Source organism: Meles meles, chromosome 1 (assembly GCF_922984935.1).
Source record: "Meles meles chromosome 1, mMelMel3.1 paternal haplotype, whole genome shotgun sequence".
Classification (NCBI taxonomy): Eukaryota; Metazoa; Chordata; class Mammalia; order Carnivora; family Mustelidae; genus Meles; species Meles meles.
In genome coordinates, this window is record NC_060066.1 from 163485659 (window position 1) to 163507738 (window position 22080).

Here is a 22080-nt window from a genome sequence, read left to right on the forward strand (position 1 = left end):
CATAACCTATACATTGAGTTAGCGCCTCCCGGAGTCAGGCACTGCTGGAAGCCCAGAGAGAGAGGTTCAGGCACGACCTTCTCTCTGGGTTATCTGTCCTGTTCTTTTGCATGAGATCAGTGTTGTTTTACCCTCCTGCCTTGGTTGCCATCACCCCCTAGACCCAGGAGACTGCTGCTTCCTCCCTGCCCAGCTCTCGTCCTTCAGGTCATATCCTGATTATTCTTACACAGTGAACAGAAACTTCCTGAGTACCTATCACGTACCAGACTGTGGAGGTAGAGCAGGAAATAAGACAGACACTGTCCCTGCCAGTGGGGAGTTTCTCGTCTCTGATTTTAAAATGTCACTTCCGGGGACACCTGGGTGGCTCAGTGGATTAAAGCCTCTGCCTTCAGCTCGGGTCGTGGTCTCAGGGTCCTGGGATCAAGCCCTGCATCGGGCTCTCTGCTCAACAGGGAGCCTGCTTCCTTCTCTCTCTCTGCCTGACACACTGCCTACTTGTGATCTCCGTCTGTCAAATAAGTAAATAAAATCTTGAAGAAAAAAAAAAGAGGAATTTGTTAATAAAATAAAATGTCACTTCCGTATGCAGACCTTCCCTAAGGTCTGCTGTCCGAACAGATCCTGCTGTGTCAGCCCTCGAGCACCTGGGTCTGGCTTGGAGAGGAGCTGTACCAATTGGAGCTTTCCTTTTGATGGGTGGATTATTTGATTAGTTTAGGCTCTGTTATTAGCCTGCAAGCTCTTGGGGGCCTAAATCAAGTACTTAATAAACATTTACTGAATGACTGAACTAACACATGCACCAATATGTGTTTGGTGAGCGCCATGGTTTGGCAGGCAGTTGCCTGACGGATCTTGAACTCTTGCTACCTTGCTCAGACTTCTTCATTCTCTTCCACAGAGATCTCCAATCTGCTGGTGGCTACGAAGAAAGCCCAGGAGTGGCAGCCTGTCTACCCCATGAGCCAGCTGAGTTTTGACCGGATCCTCAAGAAAGATATCGTGCAAGTGAGTCTTTGCTAAGGTTCCTGGGTCCACCTCAGGCCTGCCTCTTCACAGCAACTAGTCTGAGGATTTGGGGGAGTGAAGTCGGGGTTTGGGGAAATCCTATCAGAAAATAAGGAGATTTCCTTTCATAGTTAGAGCTGGTCAGCCACCGCCCGGCCACTCCACCAGCCTTGCCAGTGTTCCCCAGGGATACTTTCCTCTTTGAAGGGAAGTGGATGCGTCAGGCTTCGTGGGGTTATCTAGGGTTATGGGACCTTCTGTTGTGCATAGGAGTTGGAGAACTGGGTGGGGATGCTGACAGGGCAGCACGGATTGGGTGTCTGGGAGGGAGTCTGTGCCGATGACCTGTGCTAACCTACCACATGCTGTGTGACAGAGCACTACTCAAGTTCAGTGTCTGGGCTTTCTAATGATGCTTCCAGAGGGAGCAAAGCTGGGGTGTACCGAGCGCAGTAAGGGAGCTGGTGAGGCGCAGTGGCAGCCTGCAGGAGAGCTGTCTTGAGAAATAGTTCCCTTGGACCTGGGCTCCAGCTTGGGAGGCCTTTTGCCCAGAGTCTGCAGCCATAAGCAGGCCCAGCTTCCCTGGTAGCTGCTCTTGGGCCTTGGCTAGGGGTGTGAGACCCAGGGCAAAGCCCACTTTCCATTCCATGCCCCCACCCCAGTTCCTGTACACAGAGCCACGCACCAGGGAGGCTAAGGAGACGACATGCCAGCAGCCGTGGAGGGAAGGAACCAATGACTGCCTGGAAGAGATCGCAACTTGGCAGGTGTTGGAGAGCCAGTTGTGGGCTCACATCTGTTAGGGAGTGTGGTGGAAGGTACCTGGCATTAGGTTGGTTTCCTAGTTTACTTTTTTAAGTTAATCCCTTAAATCGTTGAGTAGGGTTTTCAGGAAGTAGAAGCCCACTGCTCCAACTGCCCCTCCCACTTCCCTTTGGATACATTCTTCACTGAAGGCCAGTTTTTATTGTTTTCTGTCCCTCTCATAGGGTCGGAGCTGTGACCAGAGATTAAAATCACCAGGGCAGCAGTACCCTGGGCTTTTTTCTGTCTAAACTTGGCACTGTCCTGGACCCTTCCTTCTTTCCTTGCCCTCAAGCCCCTGGGCAGGTCCCAACCATCTGCTGTGTCCCCAGAGCTTGCCAAGCCCACAGTGACTGAGCCCTTGCACATGCCAGCTGTGGTTGCCACCCTCGGAGGGCCCACGGCCTGGAGGGGGAGCCAGCTCTTGCCTCTTCAGTAGATAATCCCATTACTGAGACCTAAGTCCTAAGTAGGGAAATAGAGCAGGATGTGGGACTATCAGAGAGGACCATGCTGCCTCACCTTGGGAGGACAGAGATGGCTTCTTGGAGAAAAGGCGTCGAAGCAGAGTTCTGGGGGATGCACGGCAGGTGCCTGGCGAAGGCAGAGGGAGTGGCTCAGAAGGAGGCTGATGGAAAATGTGCCCGGGCCTCTGTGGGTTGCTGTGGAAGCCTGCTGCCATGACTTGGCCACTGGAATAAGCAGCCCTTCTGGGGAAGAGTGATTATTCTGAAAGCATATGGCTTTTACGGGATGTTCTGGGAACACAACTTCCCATAACCTTGATGAATCGCTTCGTGACAGCTGTGGCTTTAATGAATAGTCGCAGGACTTTGCCAGGATGTGGGAGACAGGGCAGATGCATCGCCACTCGGCTGTGACATATGACAAATGGTGGCATTTGTGCAAATTAATATACCCGATTAACAATTGTATACGTTCTTGTAGGGGGCAGGGCTGATTCCAAGAGAATCCATTTTCTGCATTTATGGAGAAGGTCCTGGGCTAATAGGATGATAGCACCTCAACTTACAGATTTCATGAGATTAACCTTAGTGGCTTGAGAATGCCTGAGTTTAATGAATTGCATTTGGATTTCCCAATATTAAGAATGTTTAAATCAGAATTATTAAAGCTTGAACTGGAAGGGTCCTTAGAGACAGATGATTATGTGAGATGATTTCATTTAGGACTTATACCACTTATTTGGTGGTGTTATCCCCTTTCGTATGTGAGGAAACTGAGGGCCCACCCTTCTGGTGTCTGCCTCGGTCTTCACACCCCTTCCCCACCGTGGGGTCGCTCTGGCAGACCCACATATAAACACGCCACAGATTTGAAAGCTCAGCATGCAGGCACGTATATACACACGTGCTGGATGGATGGATGGAAGATGAATGAGTCCCTGGTCTGGAGGGCAAGCAAACAGAACACATCAGCCCAGCAGATGGTTTCTACCCACGATGTGCTGGGCTCTGTATGGAGGAGCCTTTACTCCTGCCTCTTCACTTGGTTCTAGAACAGTCCTGAGAAGTGGGTGCCATGGTTACCCCTCTTTACAGAAAGCACATCCCTGAGTTAGATGGCCAGCGAGCAGTCGAACCACCACTAACAAGCCCCTCTTTTTGTGCCCCAGCCTGTAGTAGAGCCCCGTGGGGTCCTCTCTGCATCACTTCGGAGGCCCCGGGTGGGCTGCTGGAAGTTCTGCGATTGGTCAGGATTACGGTTTAGCCACAGCTTGTTTCAGAAGGTAGAAGGCAAGGAACCATTTGGGAATTAACTGTCTCCTGGGGCCCAAGAAGGGTCTCATTTGTGTTTGGCTAAGTAGCTTTATGTGTCTTTTGGAGGCCTGACCAGACGAGGCCCTGAGAGGCTGTGGCTGTGCAGGCTCTTTCGTCCTTGCCTCACCATTTCTGCCCCTTCTGGTGTGGCGGGTTCCCATGAAGCCCTCAGTGCCAGACTTGGGTGTCACTGAGCCCTAGAGTGAAGTCACCCCAACCTCCTGCTTCCTCCTCCAGGGTGAGCATCTCGGGAGAGGCACACGGACACACATCTACTCCGGCACCCTGGTGGATTACAAGGATGACGAAGGAACTTCTGAAGAGAAGAGAATAAAAGTGATCCTCAAAGTCTTAGACCCCAGCCACAGGGACATTTCTCTGGCAAGTGTCTTCCTCAGAACCCTGTCCCCTCTCTACCCCCAGTTCTGGAGCCAGTGGAGCACAGTGAGCAAGAAAGAACCTTTGCCTTTGTTTTGGTCTCATGGTTGTCAAACTTGTCACTTAGTCTGAATTCCTTTCATCAAATACAGTCTTAGATGAAGCAGGCATGTAAAGTAAGTGAGGGAGGATTGAAGGTGAAGTGCATTGAGCAGCCTGTCCCCCTCTCACTCTCGCCCCATAGAGGTCCTTGTGATTCCGTGGAGCCCCAGGACTCTAGCTGAATCTTCTTGAAGTCCCTAATGTAGTCCAGGGCTATCACTATGCGGTCTAGAAAATTAAAGCCCAGGGGAGTAAAAGGACTTACCCAAGATCCCACACACTATTAGAGAATGATGAAGCCAAGTCTCAACAGAGATCTGGTTTTTCACTTATTCTACTGCAGTTCCAAATGTTGTTATTTCCCAGAGTTTAAAGGAAGAGAAGGTGGTCAATATGAGTATCCAGTGGGGAAATTGTCACCCAGCTTCTACCACCAGCCTGGCTATGTATCCTGTTAGGTTTTCTAAGTAGATTCCATATTGCAGCTGGACTGGGCCCTAGGTAAAGGCTTGGCAATGCCCCTGGGCAGTCAAGGCCAGGGGAACAGTTTCAGGACCTGGGATGACGACAGTCTTGAGTGTTCTGGGTGCCCCTGACTTTCTTCTCAGCGGCGCTCCTTTGGCACCAAAGCTGTGGAGTCTGATCTTTGACATTCTCTTGTGGTCTTCTCCCACAGGCCTTCTTTGAAGCAGCCAGCATGATGAGGCAGGTCTCCCACAAACACATCGTGTACCTCTATGGTGTCTGTGTCCGAGATGTGGAGAGTAAGTGCATTCACTTTGGGATGGGAGCTCGGCCTGGCTGGGGCGAGTGGGTGTGGTGATGACGATTCGGGGACGATGCTGCCTTCATGTGGCTTGGGCTTCTTGCCTCTTCTTGCAGTCGAGGAACTTGAGGTACGAGCAGGTCTCGTGCTCAGTAGTGGGCATAGAATGAAATCCTGTTTGTTTTTCACCATTGCTTGGACGTTACTTGTTCCCAGCTCTGGCAACATGCTGTTCTGGACCCGGGAGAGTGGGGTGAGCAAATGGAGAGAGCAGAAGGCGCTCGGCCAGGGGGGAAGCACTCTGGGCTTTGTACCTCACAAGGCATTGCCATCCTCCCAAGCAGAGTACCAGCCATTAAAGTGAGCTCTCCTCAGAGGATGAGGGAAAATACTGTCCCAAATGTACAGAAGGTTCCAGATGTGGCTACTCTTATGCTTGTAGATATCATGGTGGAGGAGTTTGTGGAAGGGGGGCCCCTGGATCTCTTCATGCACCGGAAAAGCGATGTCCTCACCACCCCATGGAAGTTCAAAGTTGCCAAACAGCTAGCCAGCGCCCTGAGTTACTTGGTAAGTATGTTCTGAGGTCTATGGTGGGCTCCACCAGGAACCAGAATACCCTGTAGGAGGCAGCAGGAAGGCGGTCTAGCCAGGTGGGTTCCAAGGGCCTGGGTTCTGTGGTTGAACACAGGTGTGCCTGGGGTTTGCTGAAAATGGTCATTTGGGGCTGTTCGTATGCTTGTGTATGAATCCTGTTTCGAGGGAAGTTTTTGTCACATCAGGGAATTGACCTCGGGAATGCAACGTAGGTAAGAGTGGAAATAGCACAATACTTGTTGAATGAGTGAGTGAAACTGCTTGGATCAGTAGCGCTTCCCACAGCTCAGCCGTTCAGGTGTTAAACAGGTTCATTCTCACAAGCCCTAGGAGGCCTGCTCCACCATTATTCCTGGTTTGCTGGTGAGAGAACTGGGGCAGAAGGCCATGAAATAATGTGCCCAAGTCACACAGATAATTGAGGGAGAGTGACGCTGCCTGGGCCTGGCTGTCCCTGGGGAATATGGAGAGATGATGCGAGGGGCCAGGCTTGGAAACAGGGAGTGAGGGAAGGAGGAGAGGCTGCCCAATGGGCAACTGGACTGATTTCACCCTTTTCCTTCTGTAGGAGGATAAAGACCTGGTCCACGGAAATGTGTGCACGAAAAACCTTCTCCTGGCCCGTGAGGGCATTGACAGCGAGTGTGGCCCGTTCATCAAGCTCAGTGACCCTGGCATCCCCATCACCGTGCTGACCAGGCAAGGTGTGTCTCCCTTCCCACCCACCCTATTTCCCATCCCTGCCTTCCACCTTGCCACTCTCCATACCCCTGCTCTAATTAGGGTCAGACCAGCAGGGAGAAGGGAGCTAGTGCTCAGGTGTGTTTCCTTTTGAGAAGGACACTTCAGTAGACAGGCTTGGTGCTGCTGCTGTGCCCTGGGGGCTGGGGGAGATGTGGAGTGGAGGGCGGGCCCATCCCTGCCCTGGGGAGCTAACCAATCGGAGGGAGAAACAGCTCAGCCAAGGCACATCTTTGCTCCAGGTACTGGGGTAGCACAGAAGGAGGCTGCTGGGCCTGGGGGTGGTCAGAGGATGTCAGGAGGAGCTGGGTCTCCTTGGTGCTCAACTGGAGTTGGCGAGCCATTTGGGGAGGCACCTGGGTGATTGCTGGAGTCTTGTGTGCTTTGAGGTTACCATGAGCTATGGTGCTCCACAGGAAGGCGCAGGCCTGGGAGCTGAGACACCGAAAACGGCGCTGCACAGTTGTGCTAGAAGGTCATGTCCGGGCTATCAGCGAGCCCTCGGGCCTGGGGCCCTGATCTCTGCTGGCCGGCAGTTTCCAGCACCAAGCACACTGCCTGGAGCTTAGAGTTTTGCTCTGTAATTCAAAGAACGGGCCACATTTGGAAGGGAACCAGGATGAAAACAAGCATTACAAATAAGACCTAAAATATCCATTCCTTAGAAGGGGAATGGAAAGCCTCCTTTCATGCTTGTGTCATGCTTATCACCCACCCAACTTCCCACAGTCTGTGCAGATTCAGCCCTGAATCTGTCAAGACTCCAGCCCTCAACAAGCGTCTGAGACACAGACACAGGAGACTCCAGAGCAAATGGAGAAGCCTGGGTATCCCACAAGAGATGCCATTTGAATGCTGTGTGCATTCAGGGTGAAAGGGATGTCATCTAGCTGGGGCTGGAGCGCGACTCAGGGACGCACTGGGGTTTCCTGCAGGCCCTGTATGTAGGTCAGTGAGGTGGGCTTGACCAGGAATGCCCCGCTCAGGAATGGCCCGCCTGCCTCTCTTTGCAGCAGGAGCCAGGGGGCTGCAGCATTTGTTAAGGGACATTTCTCTGGATGCAGGGGGGGTGTCTGTTCCCATGGCTGGTCTTGGCTGGAAGCCAGAACAGGGCTACAAAGTAGCCGGGGCAAGCTATGTAGGAGAACCTCACGTCAGTCTTCTTCCCTTGCCTTTCCCACAGAAAGCAAGCACAGCACTGCAGGTGGACTGTGCAGAGTGCGTGAGGTTAGCCCAGGCCTGGCCTGGGTGTGTGTGCCTCTCTTCCTGTCTTTCCTTTCTCAAGCGTTGGTTCTCCTTCCCCAGGGTGTTGGCGTCTACCCTGGGTGCTTTGCTCTGTCTGAGGGCAGAGCTTCAGAAGACTGGCCCTGCATGACCCTCCCAGGGGCGTGTGATAAACAGACACCCCTGCCAGCCCTGACAAAGACTGATGGATCTGAAATGCTAAGGGCGAGGGGCCGGAAGACGGCACCTTTTCCAGCTCCCCAGGGACCAGTGTAGCTGCGGACTGTGTTTGGAAACACTGCTTAGAATAGTTGCGTCCTTAGGTTCCTGCTGCAATGACCGTATCTGGAAACATCTCCCATCTTTTTCCAGAGTGCATAGAACGAATCCCGTGGATTGCTCCCGAGTGTGTTGAAGACTCCAAGAACCTAAGTGTGGCTGCTGACAAATGGAGCTTTGGAACCACACTCTGGGAAATCTGCTACAATGGCGAGATCCCTCTGAAAGACAAGACCCTGATTGAGGTGAGCAGTTGCTGTCCGGGGTACAAGCCAACCGAAGTCTCCTGAGCCGTCAGGAAGCCTCATGTTGTGGGAGGAGGTGGATGTCTGTTTGAAGCCCCTCCACAGGCTTACTGGGTGTGTGACCTCGAAAGTGTCACTAAACTGCCCTGAGCCTCAGTTTCATCATCTGTAAAATGGGGCTTGGGTGGGGCTGTTGTGAAGATTAATAATGCATGTAGAGTGCCAGGCACACAATATGTGCTGATAGAACATTATAATATTACTTGGCTCCGATTTTAAATGCCTGCTCGTCATCAAAAATAACACAGATACTTGTTGAGTTTCTTTACCGTAGATATAGGTATATAGGCTGTACTTTTTAATATTGTGAGTTCTTCTCTAGACAGTTAAATATGTCTTAAAATTTTATAAATTTAATGTAAGAGTTGTCTCAGTAAGTTCACATTTACTTAACTAATTTTATATTTGGCATTTGGGTTGTTTTAAAATTTGTAATGTTCTGTCTCATTCTGCAGGGGATATCTTTGAACATAAATCTTTGTTCGTATCTGACTTATTTCTGAGTCATTCGATAGTTGGAATTAATGAGTCAAAGGATTTGAAGAATCCAAAGGTTGTTACACATATGGCCAAGTTATATTCCAGGAAGGTTGCTTGACTTCCCGGGAACACAGCCTGTTCTGGGCTGGGGTATCCTGCCCATCTTCCTTGTGGGTTTTTGTGGGGGGACTAAGATTTCCCCAGGCAGCAGTGAGGCAGCAGTAACACACATGTTTGTGAAATCTACCTTGAAGTATAGCAGTTGGGAATTAAATTAGGGGTGGTAACTGGGGCTAAAAGGTTAGTGACTGGTTCCTTCAGTTTCTTCCATGTGGTTTTCTTCTTTACAGAAAGAGAGATTCTATGAAAGCCGGTGCCGGCCAGTGACGCCATCTTGTAAGGAGCTGGCTGACCTCATGACACGCTGCATGAACTATGACCCCAACCAGAGACCCTTCTTCCGAGCCATCATGAGAGACATCAACAAACTAGAAGAGCAGAGTAAGACAGTCGTGCTCCGTACCTGAGAACAGCCAGTGCCCACGGGAGCGGGTGAATACCGAGGGGCCCGTGAATGCCAGTTACTCCTTTGTAATGTGGTTTCTTTTCTCCTCTGTTAGATCCAGACATTGTTTCTGAAAGAAAGCCGGCAACCGAAGTAGATCCCACACATTTTGAAAAGCGGTTCTTGAAGAGGATCCGTGACTTGGGAGAGGCAAGTTAGGCTGGAGTGCCCCACTGATCCTGTCACCTCCCTCTGCATCCAAAGCTGCTCTCCATTGTCTCTCGTTTGGGGCCAAGGTTTATGAGAGGTTTATGCATTTCCTTGGGGCCGGTTGAATCCAAGCAGTTCTCCATTTGACAGGCACACATATGCCTGCCTGTCCGGGGGGCTGAATGTGCACACAGGATGTTGGTCTGCTCCCTCTAGACTTGATTCTTCCCTGAGGGATGAAGAGAATGGGAAGGGAGAGAGCTAGGGGAATAGGTCGAGATGGGGTAGAAACAGAAAAATCTCTGTGTGGGACTTCCCTGGGTGGCTGTATTTGGCCAGGCTGCTTAAATGGGGGATTCATTACTACACAGGCCAGATAGAGTGTCATCTTTTCCCTGGACCTTGCATGGGAGTTTCTGAACAGCTAGTGGGGCCAGAAAAGCTACTGCAGTTTGTGTCTTTGTCCCGATTTTCTGTAGTTTGGTTAAATGAACATGGGCTGCGGCCCACGCTGGGTGCCTCCTGTGTGCCGAGGCTGTGTGCTGACACTTTACAGGCACAGTGTCCTCGTTCCTCACACTGTCCCCACGAGGCTGCTGCTGCTGCTGTGTGCATGGAGCCCCTCCGGAGCCAGCTCAGAGGATGGAGTGACTGGGCCCACATCACTGTCTGGTGGCTTGTTGGCATCTGAGCCCATGTCTTGTAAACATGCTTCCTGCGGGGCCAGAAACCACTTTCATTTCCTTTTGGGTTACATTTCCATGGAAACTGGGATTGATGTGTCAGTTCCCCAGTCCCCAGATACCTCCTTGTCTTAGTCCAGTCATGGAGAGGATGGCCTGTGAGGCCATGGGAGGAAGGGGCCAGGTAGGAACTTGCTGCCCATAAATTTGGGCTGTGCTACTCACCCTTGACCTTCCTGGGAGCAGCACAAGGAGCAGGCATCATGTACATGTTCCTGCTGGCTCTGCATGGGGCTCATCAGGCACGTGGCTCTTTCCTTCTAGGGCCACTTTGGGAAGGTTGAGCTCTGCAGGTATGACCCTGAGGGGGACAATACTGGGGAGCAAGTGGCGGTGAAGTCCCTGAAGCCCGAGAGTGGAGGCAACCACATAGCTGATCTGAAGAAGGAAATTGAAATCCTAAGGAACCTCTATCACGAGAACATTGTGAAGTACAAAGGCATCTGTACGGAAGACGGTATGTTGGGCACAGTGGGGCTGGTTTGAAGACGAAGGGACTGTCTGGGGTTGAAAAGCCAGCATGAGCAGGCAGTGCCCTCAGCCTTATCTGGGCCACCTGGACATGCTCGCTGGTGGGTCACAGGAGTTCTGGGGCTGTGCTGCCATATGCATGGTTTCATCCCTCCGTGCGGAGCTGCCAGGGAAGCCCCCCAGCTGCCCCCAATGCCAGGGATGCCCCCAGCATTCTCCCTCCGGTACTGGAGGTTGGATTTCATTTGTCCCGGTATTCACACTCGGGCCCTATGAATCAGACACCCGCTGCCTACTTTTCCTATTCTGATGCAGCCCTAGCAGGATCTTTCATTGTCTAGGTGGAAAGCAGTATTGACTAAATAGCATTTCTTTTTTTACAAGCCAGTATAATACATATTGTGCCTAAGATGGGTAATGAAATGATGGGGCTCATAATTTTTTAAAAATCAGTCATCTGCAGTGGTTTGCGGAGCACTGTGAGCTCAGTGGGTGCTGACAACTGGGCTGTGTGTGTACAGGAGCTGTGTGTCTCCGTTCGTTGCTGAGGATCCCGAGGTTCTGGAGCTCAAGGGTTTCACTAGTGATTCAGGGGTGACACTGAAATCAGCGTAGGGCCTGCCTCTCCAGATCCTGCAACCCTCTACTCTCCCACAGTTCCTTCATCTGGCCACCTTGTGCTGATGGGTGTTTTTTTTCTAAACAGGAGGAAATGGTATTAAGCTCATCATGGAATTTCTGCCTTCAGGAAGCCTTAAGGAATATCTTCCAAAGAATAAGAACAAAATTAACCTCAAACAGCAATTAAAATATGCCGTTCAGATTTGTAAGGTAAAAAAACAAAACCAAAAAAACGTTAAAGATTAAAAAATCAGGCACTCTGTCCTGGGTACTTGGATTGCGATTAGTCTGCAAGTGGGAAGCTTTCCAGTAATTGTACCTGGGTTCGTTTTGTGCTGCATGATTTGGATGAAAATTAGCTGGTACTTAGAAAACTGATTTGTTAATATGGCTGACTTAATGTGTATTTCTTTGAATTGGGTTGGTCTTACTATTCTTGCATTAAAAACAATAAAGTAATGAACAAAGTAATGAAATGAACAAAGTAACAACAAAGTAATGAAATGAAATGACATTGGTGCTTTTTTGGGAAGCAGTGATGGATACAAAACAGAACCTGAACCGACCTTTAGCCAATGCACTCTCCCTCCACCTCTCTCCCTCAGGGGATGGACTATTTGGGTTCTCGGCAGTATGTTCACCGGGACTTGGCAGCAAGAAATGTCCTCGTTGAGAGTGAGCACCAAGTGAAAATTGGAGACTTTGGTTTGACCAAAGCAATCGAAACTGACAAAGAGTACTACACCGTCAAGGATGATCGGGACAGCCCTGTGTTTTGGTAACTGAATCTAATGTTATGTTAATATCTCTCGGTCCTCCTGCCCCAGTCAAGGTTAGAAACAACTTCCCACATTTGGAATTGATTGATCTGTGCCTTTGAGAAACATGTGTTAGACTGTTTCACTGAAGGCATCCCACACAGAAATGCCAGAGTTCATCCGACACCATCTTTCAAGTAGTGGGGGATGCCAGCCGCCCGGTGGCTGAGCATTGCCAGCTTCCCAGGAGAGGGCATTCCTCTGACACGGTCCTTGAAACCATTAGTAGTTGCAGGGGTCACATGCCTGCAACAGGAGGCCTGGAGGGTAGGAAAGAGGAAGTGGTGGGAACGAGTTGAGGAAGTAGGCGCTGACAGATTCAGGGAGATCCCAGACAGAGCAGAGCAGAGTCCACAGGGAACTTGGCTGTCTGCTGAGGGATCACCGGGGTGTCTTGGTCAGGAAGGTGCACCCTGTGACCCCTTGCAGCCCGGAATGCCATCCAAGAGAGAAGTTCTTTAGGCCTCTACTCCAAGGCTCCTGTAGAACAAAAGAGCAGGGGCGCCTGGGTGGCTCAGTGGTTTGGGCCACTGCCTTCGGCTCAGGTCATGATCTCAGGGTCCTGGGATCGAGTCCCGCATCGGGCTCTCTGCTCGGCAGGGAGCCTGCTTCCCTCTCACTCTCTCTGCTTGCCTCTCTGCCTACTTGTGATCTCTCTCTGTCAAATAAATAAATAAAATCTTTAAAAAAAAAAAAAAAAAAAAAAAAGCACCTCCGAGGTGTATCCCGCATGGACACAAGCCTGGATCTCTCCACCCGAGGAGCCTAAGCCTTCGTACCCTCATGAATGTGGATCAGGGCCAGACTTTGGCTGGGTGCAAAAGATCCATGCAAAAGATCTGCTTGCAGGAGAACAAGCAGACGGAGTTTAGAATTGAATGGATTGGGCAGCCAGTTTCATGGTGGTAAAGCATAGAAGGGTTCAGGCTTGGTTTTCTGGAAGTCCTGTTAAGACTTTAAAAGATCCATGGGGTTTGTAAGGTTGGCAGAAGAAAGCATGTGTGACTTGCAAGAGTGAGACGAGAGTAGTGAATATCCTGGGACCTGCATCTGAACCAGCTCCGGAGGGCTGGCTCCCGAAGTGGGTGCTCAAGGACCTGCTAAGGTGGAGCACTGTAAGTGGAGCCGCAGAGCTGGCACTCCACCTTTGAGCGTTGGGATATATCACTGGAGGTGTAAGAATGGCAGCTTTTGCTTTAAAAAGACCTCTGGGGATGGGAGGGGAGCAGGACTGGAGCCAGGGAGTCTGATTCAGCCAGAGCCAGTGAGGGTGTGAATTAGGACAGTGACGGTGGGGCTTAAAAGAATGGAGTAGGTTTGAGAAGCATCTCGGAAATAGGATATGGGGGTGCCTTCATTTCTGGCTGGGGAAGTTGGGTGCCATCCACTGAGACAGCTGACCTTGGAAGAAGGCTGCACGGTGAGGTCACTGCTAACTAATTTTGAACTTGCCAAGAACACTTGGGGCGTGTCATCCTCTGCCTCCTCCACATGGACAGCACCTGCTCTGTGGAGCGGAGAGCGCGAACTGTCTACTACTTCAAAGTGGATGTGTGCCACGGCGAGCCTGTGATGGTGGTGGTGTTCGGGTCAGATGTGTGCTTCAGCAGATGTGTGATTAGTATGTTCAACACTGAGAGAAGCCGAAGGAGTGATTTTTTTGGAGTTACTCTGTAGTTTCATGGTCTGCTTTCTTTCAGGTATGCTCCCGAATGTTTAATTCAGTGTAAATTTTACATCGCCTCTGATGTCTGGTCGTTTGGAGTGACTCTGCATGAGTTGCTTACTTACTGTGACTCAGATTACAGCCCCATGGCGGTAAGCCTTCCTTGTCCCTTTGTCCACACCTGGCACCCATTGAAAATGTGTAAATTTTGTTCTTAAATGGAATCCAGTTAGGGTGTTGCAGCAGAAAGTACCACTTTTCCATTTAACATGGTTTGTCACTTGACACTTGTGACCCTCTCAAGTCCTCATTTCACAAGAAGCTCAAGTTCTAGAAAATGCTGCTTAACTTTCAAGGATATTACCTGTGTGAGGAGTCCAGGGACAGTTTCCTGGGAGAATAAGGGGGCAGTGGGGAGGGCCTTATTTGAGCCTCAGGTATTCATTAATGAGATCATTTTCACTGAGGCAGGCTCTTTAGCCAGGGGAAGGGAGGGTTGGTAAAGTCTGAGAGCATGATTACAGACTCATCACGGAGAGCTAATCAAGATTTTGGGCTTGCATTTTCAAATTACTAAGGAGAGGGAGGCCTGGGTGGCTCAGTGGGTTAAGCTTCTGCCTTCAGCTCAGGTCATGATCTCAAGGTCCAGGGATCTAACCCTGCATCAGGCTCCTTGCTCAACAGGGAGTCTCGCTCTCCCTCTGCTGTTCCCCACCTCTAATAAAATCTTTAGGGAAAATAATTACTAAGGAGAAAAGCCTTTTTATTATCTTAATTTCCAGGTAATTCTAGAAATCTTACTTTAATCTGTTGATATAAATATGTACTAAAATATTTGGTTTGGTTTGATTTTACATAGTTGTTCCTGAAGATGATAGGCCCAACTCATGGCCAGATGACAGTCACAAGACTTGTGAATACATTAAAAGAAGGAAAACGTTTGCCTTGTCCACTTCACTGTCCAGATGAGGTATTTGGGGGCCATTTCACAGTAACAAACTCAATTTATGTTATGTTTTCAGGGCTTGAGTTATCCAGCAAGGGTTTGAGTGGAGGGGTGGGAAGAAGTAAAAAAGTCATTTTTAAAGTAAAAAAGCTGAATTTCAGATCAGACATCTGAAAAACCATCTTTGGGGCAGATGACAGCCACAAGTTCTGTTTAAAGTAAGGATTCCCTCCAAAAGTAGGCTCACCTCAGTGAGCACCCTAAATGATCACAGGAACACAGTCTGGTGTAGCCCAAATGTGACGTTCATATAGAGTTGATTCACATGGGATTAAGGGAGCTGACTTCCTACACAGTTGAAAATCTGCATGTAACTTTTGATTACCCAAAACTTAAGACTCCTGTTGACCAGGAGCCTTACTGATAACAAGAAAAAAAAATGGTAAGAGAAAATACATTTATAGCACTAGATCATATTTACTGAAAAACCAGTGTATAACTGGACGTGCGCAGTTGAATCCGTGTTGTTCGTGGGTCAGCTATAATTGCATGTTCGTCAGTAGCATTTATGACATTTATTCAGTTTTTTGTATTCTAAAGTGATTTGAGCCTTTAAGGCCAACTCTTAGACTATTGGAGATGCACTGAAGAGTTTGTATGCATCAGAGAACAACGAGTGAGGACATTTTAGGGTCTACACTGAGATGTGATGACCTGGACTTTTTGGAAGATCAATTCATGAGCTCTCAAGATAGATCGTTCATCAATAATACTTTGAGTAATAAGAAAAGTCCATTTCCAAAAAGTTTCTTTTTTCCCTCTTCTTACAGGTTTATCAACTTATGAGAAAATGCTGGGAGTTCCAACCATCCAATCGGACAACTTTTCAGAACCTTATCGAAGGATTTGAAGCTCTTTTAAAATAAGCATGAATAACATTTAAACTCCTGTGTATCAAGTCCTCCTTCCCCAACCAATACCCAAGCCATTTAAAATTTTTAATGGAAAAAAATTTGTATTTGGGTATGTAAGGCACACTGTGGTGCTTATTATGTGTAAGTACTTCCCTCTTGAAATTTGGCCCCTGTAACAGAAACAATAGAAAGCACTTAAGCACTCCTCCTTTTGGAAAGAACGGAAAGCACTGTTCTGTTTGGCTAGTGTACTGCCCCAGTTGCTTACCAGAAAACGAGAGGAGCCGACAGAAGCCCTTGTTCCCAACTGGTTGGAAATGCTTTCCCAGCAGATAGAGGTTGACAGATGTTGCCAGTACTCTGACGTGCCCTCAGATTTCAGGGTCTCTACAGTGCTAGCCCAGGCGTTCTTGAAATATTAGATACCAGTTAGTGGACTATTGTTTCTATACAAAGCTGAGTGTATTCCTGTCACCAGTAGGACTTAAACTTTGTTTCTTCAGTGGCTTTTCTCCTGTCCCCATGGGTGACCAGCCGTACTGATGTCTGAGAAAACTGGTCAGAGCCGGGGACAGCGGTGGAATAGAGACTCTGCTGCCTGTTGATTCTTGAGAACCAGGCCTGTGCCTGCGCTTTCCTACCCGGGAGCCCTTTAGGCAGAACGGACTCCAAGGCCCCGGATGCTAGCGTACGTGCTTTTCAGAAATGCTCCTGTCAGTCCTTTGCTAACTCGACCACTGTGCGGCGAGCTCTTGCAGCTTTGGATGCTGTGTGCAACCAGTCCGTGTTTCCATACCTAACCATCCATCTGCAAGAGTGCAGCAGCTACTAGACAGTTTTCAGTTTGCTTAGAGGTAGCTGGGTAATCAAAAATGTCTAATCTCTGATTCAATGTGAACCCTAAGAACTTGACCAAGAGTCTGAAAAACTTTTTGTTAATGCTGTCTAGCATTTGTTTGATATCATTACTTTTCACCTGTTGAGCCTGAAAGAGCGTTCTGGATTGATTCAATGGCAACAATAAACTTGCCATTTAAATTTATTCAATAACCTGACATCACCAAGGTCTCTGTCTGTGTCAAACCTGTGGCCACTCTATATGCACTTTGTTTACTCTTTATACAAATAAATATACTAGAGACTTCACATGCATATGCCTTTTAATATTAAGATTTCACTTTCAAAGCATTCAAACAATTTGTTTACATAGAAAAATAACAGTATAGACGTTGCAGGGGGTGGGGAGTTTGGTAGTGGTCCTTAATACAAACACCACTTGATTTGTACTTTTCTGTTCTATCCAGTGACAGGGCAATCCACATGGGCTATCATCCAAAGTACTTAGTTCTTTCACCCTCTTCCTGCTTTCATTTTGCAGCTGTGACTTAATACAACCAGCAGATGGTGAATTTTATCAGAGAGGTGTGACTAAGCACTGAGGATGCTTAATGCAATAGGAAATGGGAAGGAGAAGTGCAGAACATGGAGAAACCATTATGCATCTGCTGAGTCATAACTGAGTGATGCCAATCCTTAGTAATTAACTTTCTAGCTGTCGCTTTTAAGTAGAAGTTAGTGTATGAAACAAATTAGACCAATTCTTTAAAAGTCATATGTACCAATTTTAAACTTGATAATTAGAATAGGGTAACTTATTAGAAGATATGTAATGATCTGATTCAAAAAGACTAGGATCACAAGGAATAAACCTGGAAACTTCTAGGTGGCAAAGGGTTTCTCATGAGTTTAATACCAAAGTCTTCGGGAAATGGTGATGTCAAAAGTTATATGCAATAAACACAATTCTTGCCGAAGTAAATTGACTTAAATAGCTGATAATTTTTCAGCCCAACACTACAAAAGAATAAGAGAGCAGAAAATGAGGTATAACTCACTAGCTCAAAATTGTTATATTTGTTACTCCATAGTGCTTTTCCAGAAAGAGCAATATTGACTGTGGAAATAGAGCATTTGAGGATCAAAATAGGCCTTGTTCTAGCAATTAGATCATCATTGGTTTATGCCATGAAATCAGACATAGAAACCTACATTGCCTGCCACTTACAAGTCTGTTGCAGAAGTTAAAGGATTAGGGAATTAGTGCCATTAGACCAGGGGTCTGCACACTTTCCCCCATAAAGGCCCAGACAAATATTTTAGGCTTTACAGTCCATATGGTCTCAGTCAGAGCTACTCAGCACTGCCACTATACCACACAAATAGCTCTAGACAGTATGTAAATAAATGAATGAGCACGTTTATGTTCCAATAAAATTTTATATATGGACACTGAAATTTGAATTTCATAGAACTTAATTCAAATCTGTTCTACTTCATTTAAAAATGTAAACCTCAGTCAGCTTGCAGACAGTATAAAAAGAGGTGGAGGACTGAACTTGACCCCAGGGTGTAGTCTGCCAACCCCTGAAATTATTTCACCAAAGCTACTTTTTTCTTTTTTCAAAAATAGCTCGTTTTTCACAAAAGGTATAAACGGTAGGTAGAGAACATTAAAAGTAAAGCATCTGTAGTTGTGTAGAACTTGGACATCACTATCACTCTGGGTTTTATATTGCAGGGCTGATGTAGGGGTAATTAGTTTGCATGTAGAGCATCTTTATAACATTACCAGCACTGCATTTTGTACTTGCACTCTTGTAGTTCTAGGAAAAGGTCTAAAAATCTATAAATGAGATTACTTCTCGGGAAAGTAGATTGAAATGCACATTGGCATATAAGAAATTCATTCTTCTAAGGCTCAGGAAACAAGACCGTTTCCCATTTATTGCTTCATACTTTTATATATGGTGTCAAAATTATTCCCAGTCCTAAACAAGGAATATTGGAACATTGTTACTTTCTCCAATGGACTATAAGTTAATACCAATTAAGATGCATCTAATTGTAATGGAAAATATCCTCCATTGTCTTATTGCTACTTATTTTTTATTTGGCAATTCTGCTTGCTGCACGATACAGTTCCTTCTGGGAAATTAGAAACCCGTATTTAAAGGATATGGCTAGTCTGAATGTAGTTAAGGCAGCGATGAACAGCAGAGATACTGCAAAAACCTTATGAGGTTATAAGAAGAGAACTTAACTCAGTATACGCGCTTCTTTTTTAAGTAGGTTTCCATATAATATGCTCCTGTGCCCTGAGAATGCTGGTCCACAAATTCCACAGAACCACCTTCTGGGGCAGAGATGAGATATGATGAGCCTCGCTTTTCATTTCTCAAAGAGGATACCTATGAGAAAAAGCACAGTGCTAATATCTAAATTAAAAGTTGGTTTATTCACTAACGATGTTTATAAGAAAAGCAATGCTTCTGATTTGCTATTTATCCTATTTTGGTTTTAGACCAAATCTATCAAAAATTAAAACATTAAAATTTTTATATCAAAATCACTTGTGGAACTTAAAAAAAAATACAAACCAGCCTCTGAGTGCCCTCTCCCCTCCACCCACAATATTTGGGCTAAAAAAAAAAAAAGCAATTGTATTGCTTCCACTGCCCCCACCTAGTTAAACCCCACTGACTCAGAATACCTGTGTGACATGACCATATTCCTCTGAGAAAGATGAGTGGGTAAGAAGTGGAACTGCATATCAGATTAGATGGTGGGTCTGTCTAGTAACAGAAATGGCAGTACACGAGTAGGTGTAAAAACACATATAGTTCCAGACCCAGGTGAAACTCAGGTGTGCACAGGGAATTCAAAACATTTTCCAGAGCTCAAACATGGTAGAATAGGAAGATCTTGCACTTACTTCATCCCATAGAGGGAGCGACAACATCTATGCAACTAATTCTGAAGGATAACCTTAAGATTGACGGATTTTCCATAGCTAATAGCAGAGAGAAGGCTACACTGAAAAAGGAAGGAGCAGAAATGCAATATGGAAACAAACCCCAGCACAACTACCCACACACAGGAGGGACATCATAAGCACAGAGGAGCAAGGGGATCACAGCCCACACCAAATACCACCACCCTGCACTGGGAAGGTGAGTATCCATATGTCTGGCTTTCAAAATCAGCAAGGCTTACCTCCAGGAGAGCTGGAGAGCTGCAAGAAACGGAGTCTTCACCCTTAAAGAGCCAACAAGCCAAACAATGGCCCAACACAGTGTGAAAGACAGGGTTCGAAAAGTACCTGGGTTATACATGGAGATTTATTGACTAATTTTAGGGCATGTGTCAGTGGGGCAGGGATCTGCAGCATTTTTTTCTGGAAATAAAAGTGCTGGCTGGAACCATTTTTCTTGCCTTTTCCTCAGCCTAGATAGCCAGAGGCTTTCAGGAGTCAGTTCTAGCACTCTTCAATCTGCCTTGCTAGCTAGCACTATATGCCCCAACACATCATTCCTTGATGGACCTGCCCTGGGCAGGGCAGAGGTGCAAACCCTGTGCACCAGCACACATGCAGTAGTCACAGTGGCTCATTACTATGCAGATAGTTGGGCTGGGTACCAACCTTGCCCACCAGTGAGGCTATGGTGGCTGCAGCTAGACCTCTAAACCAGCAGTCCAGAAAGCAAACCCTAGCCACCAGTGCCCCCACTACTGGCTGCAACCAGGCCTCACAGGGCACTTAGAGTTGTCATAGCTCGGCCACAACAGGAGGGCACATGAAGTCCACACAGGGAACACCCCTAAAGTGCTTGGTTCTAGTGACTACGAACGGTTTACAACAGGGCCCTTTCTACACAAAGCCACTACTTTCAAGATCAGGAGACATAACTATGTATTCAGTAGTTAATACATAGACAAATGCAGAGTTAGACAAAATGACACAAAGGAACATGCCCTAAATGAATGACAAAATCACAGAAAAAGAACAAAACAGAGATAAGCAATATGCCTGATAAAGAGTTCAAAGTCATGGTCATAAAGATACTCACTGGACTTGAGAGAAGAGTGGATGATCTCAGAACTTCAACAGAGAGAGAAAATAGAAAAACAATGAGAGGTGAAGAATACAATAGCTGATATGAGCAATACACTAGTGGAATCAATAGATGAGAGGATACAGAAGAATGGATCAGGGATCTGGAAGACAGGGTAATGTGAAGCAACCAGGCTGAACAGGGAAAAGAATAAATGACAGAGTAAGAGACCTCTGCAACGTCACCAGCATAATAACAACATTATTATTCCTTCCCAAAAGGGAGAGGAGAGAGACGAAGTCAGCAAAACTTACTTGAAGAAATAACATCTGAAAAATTTCCAAATCTGGGAAAGGAAACAGACATTCAGTTCCAGGAAACAGAGCCCCGAACAAGAAGAACCTAAGGATGTCCACACCAAGACTGATAACAATTAAAATGGCAAAAATTAAAGATGAAGAGGGAATCTTAAAAACAAGAGATAAGTAAGCAGTTACATACAAGAGGAGCCCCATAAGGCTATCATCTGGTTTTCCTGCAAAAACTTTACAGTCTAGGGGAGTGGTTGATACACGAAGGTGCTGACAGGATAAAACTGACTACCAAGAACACTATATTTGGCTTTACAAGAAATGTTAAAGGGAATTCTTTAAGTAGAAAGAAAAGGCCAGAACTAGAAGAAAATTATGAAAGGAAAACCTTTTGCTGGGAAAAGTAAACATAGTAAAGGTAGTTCATCAATCACAAAGTCAGTTAGGATATTAAAACACTAAAGTAGTAAAATTAAATATATGCAAAAATTAGTCAAGGGATACATAAAATAAGATATAGAATCATATACATAAAATATGGAGGGAGTAAAAGTTCAATGCTTTTAAAACGTGTTTGAGCTTAAATGACCATCAACCCAATATAGACTGCTGTACACACACAGGATGCTACACATGAACCCAGTGGTAACCAAAAGCCTATAGTAGGTAAAGAGCAAGGAATCTAAGCATAACACTGAAGAAAGCCATCACACCGTAAGAGAGGAGAGCAAAAGAACAGGAAAAAAAAAGTTAACAAAATGACAATGAACACATCAATAATTAAATGTAAATTGACTAAATGGTCCAATCAAAAGACACAGAATGGATAAAAAGAGCAAGACCCAAAGACCCATCTATATGCTACCTACAAAACACTCACTTTAGACCTAAAGACATATAAAGATTAAAATGAAGATACAGAAAAAAGTTACCTCATGTAAATGGAAGCAAAAAAAAAAACAAACACAAAAACACACACAAAAGAACAACAAAACAAACCCTACAGCTGAGGTATCAATATTCAGATAAAATAGACTTTAAAACAAAGACTGTCACAAGAGAAAAAAAAGGTCATTACATATTGATACAGGGATCAATCCAAGAAGGTATAACAATTGTAAGTATTTATGCACCCAATTTAGGAACACCTAACTATATAAAGCAAATACTAACAAACATAAGGGAGAAACTGACTGTAATACAATAATAGTAAGGGATATTAACACACTACATACCCCAGCTGTGGTAGGGCCATCTATATCAACCCACAGCTAATATACTCAATGATGAAAAACAGAGCTTTTCCTTTAGGATCAGGAACAAGACAAGGATGTCCACTCGTGCCACTTTTATTCAAGGTGCTATTGGAAGTCCTAACAATTGCAATCAGACAAAAGACATCCAAATTGATAAGAAGTTAAACTGTCAATATTTGCAGAGAACAGGATGCTATATATACTAAAGACTCCACCAAAACCTTTTAGAATTAATAAATTAATTCAGGGGCACCTA

At 46.4% G+C, this 22080-nt stretch overlaps 2 protein-coding genes across 5 annotated transcripts in view; one reads left to right on the top strand and one right to left on the bottom strand.

Annotated features, from left to right (window-relative positions):
* Positions 1-16511, top strand: part of JAK1 (Janus kinase 1) — a 124217-nt gene extending 107706 nt beyond the window's left edge. For all 3 annotated transcript variants that reach the window (XM_046000318.1, XM_046000326.1, XM_046000312.1), the window contains 14 exons: positions 908-1014; positions 3837-3980; positions 4756-4843; positions 5288-5415; positions 6011-6146; positions 7780-7931; positions 8822-8972; positions 9092-9186; positions 10194-10386; positions 11107-11231; positions 11627-11799; positions 13540-13657; positions 14365-14475; positions 15282-16511. In XM_046000318.1, coding sequence (XP_045856274.1) covers positions 908-1014; positions 3837-3980; positions 4756-4843; positions 5288-5415; positions 6011-6146; positions 7780-7931; positions 8822-8972; positions 9092-9186; positions 10194-10386; positions 11107-11231; positions 11627-11799; positions 13540-13657; positions 14365-14475; positions 15282-15377 — 1817 coding nt within the window. In that variant the 3' untranslated portion in view covers positions 15378-16511. The remainder of the gene's footprint in view (positions 1-907; positions 1015-3836; positions 3981-4755; positions 4844-5287; positions 5416-6010; positions 6147-7779; positions 7932-8821; positions 8973-9091; positions 9187-10193; positions 10387-11106; positions 11232-11626; positions 11800-13539; positions 13658-14364; positions 14476-15281) is intronic.
* Positions 16512-16513: 2 nt separating this feature from the next.
* RAVER2 (ribonucleoprotein, PTB binding 2) overlaps positions 16514-22080 on the bottom strand; it is an 86950-nt gene continuing 81383 nt past the window's right edge. For both annotated transcript variants that reach the window (XM_046000345.1, XM_046000336.1), the window contains exon 12: positions 16514-18613. In XM_046000345.1, coding sequence (XP_045856301.1) covers positions 18467-18613 — 147 coding nt within the window. In that variant the 3' untranslated portion in view covers positions 16514-18466. The remainder of the gene's footprint in view (positions 18614-22080) is intronic.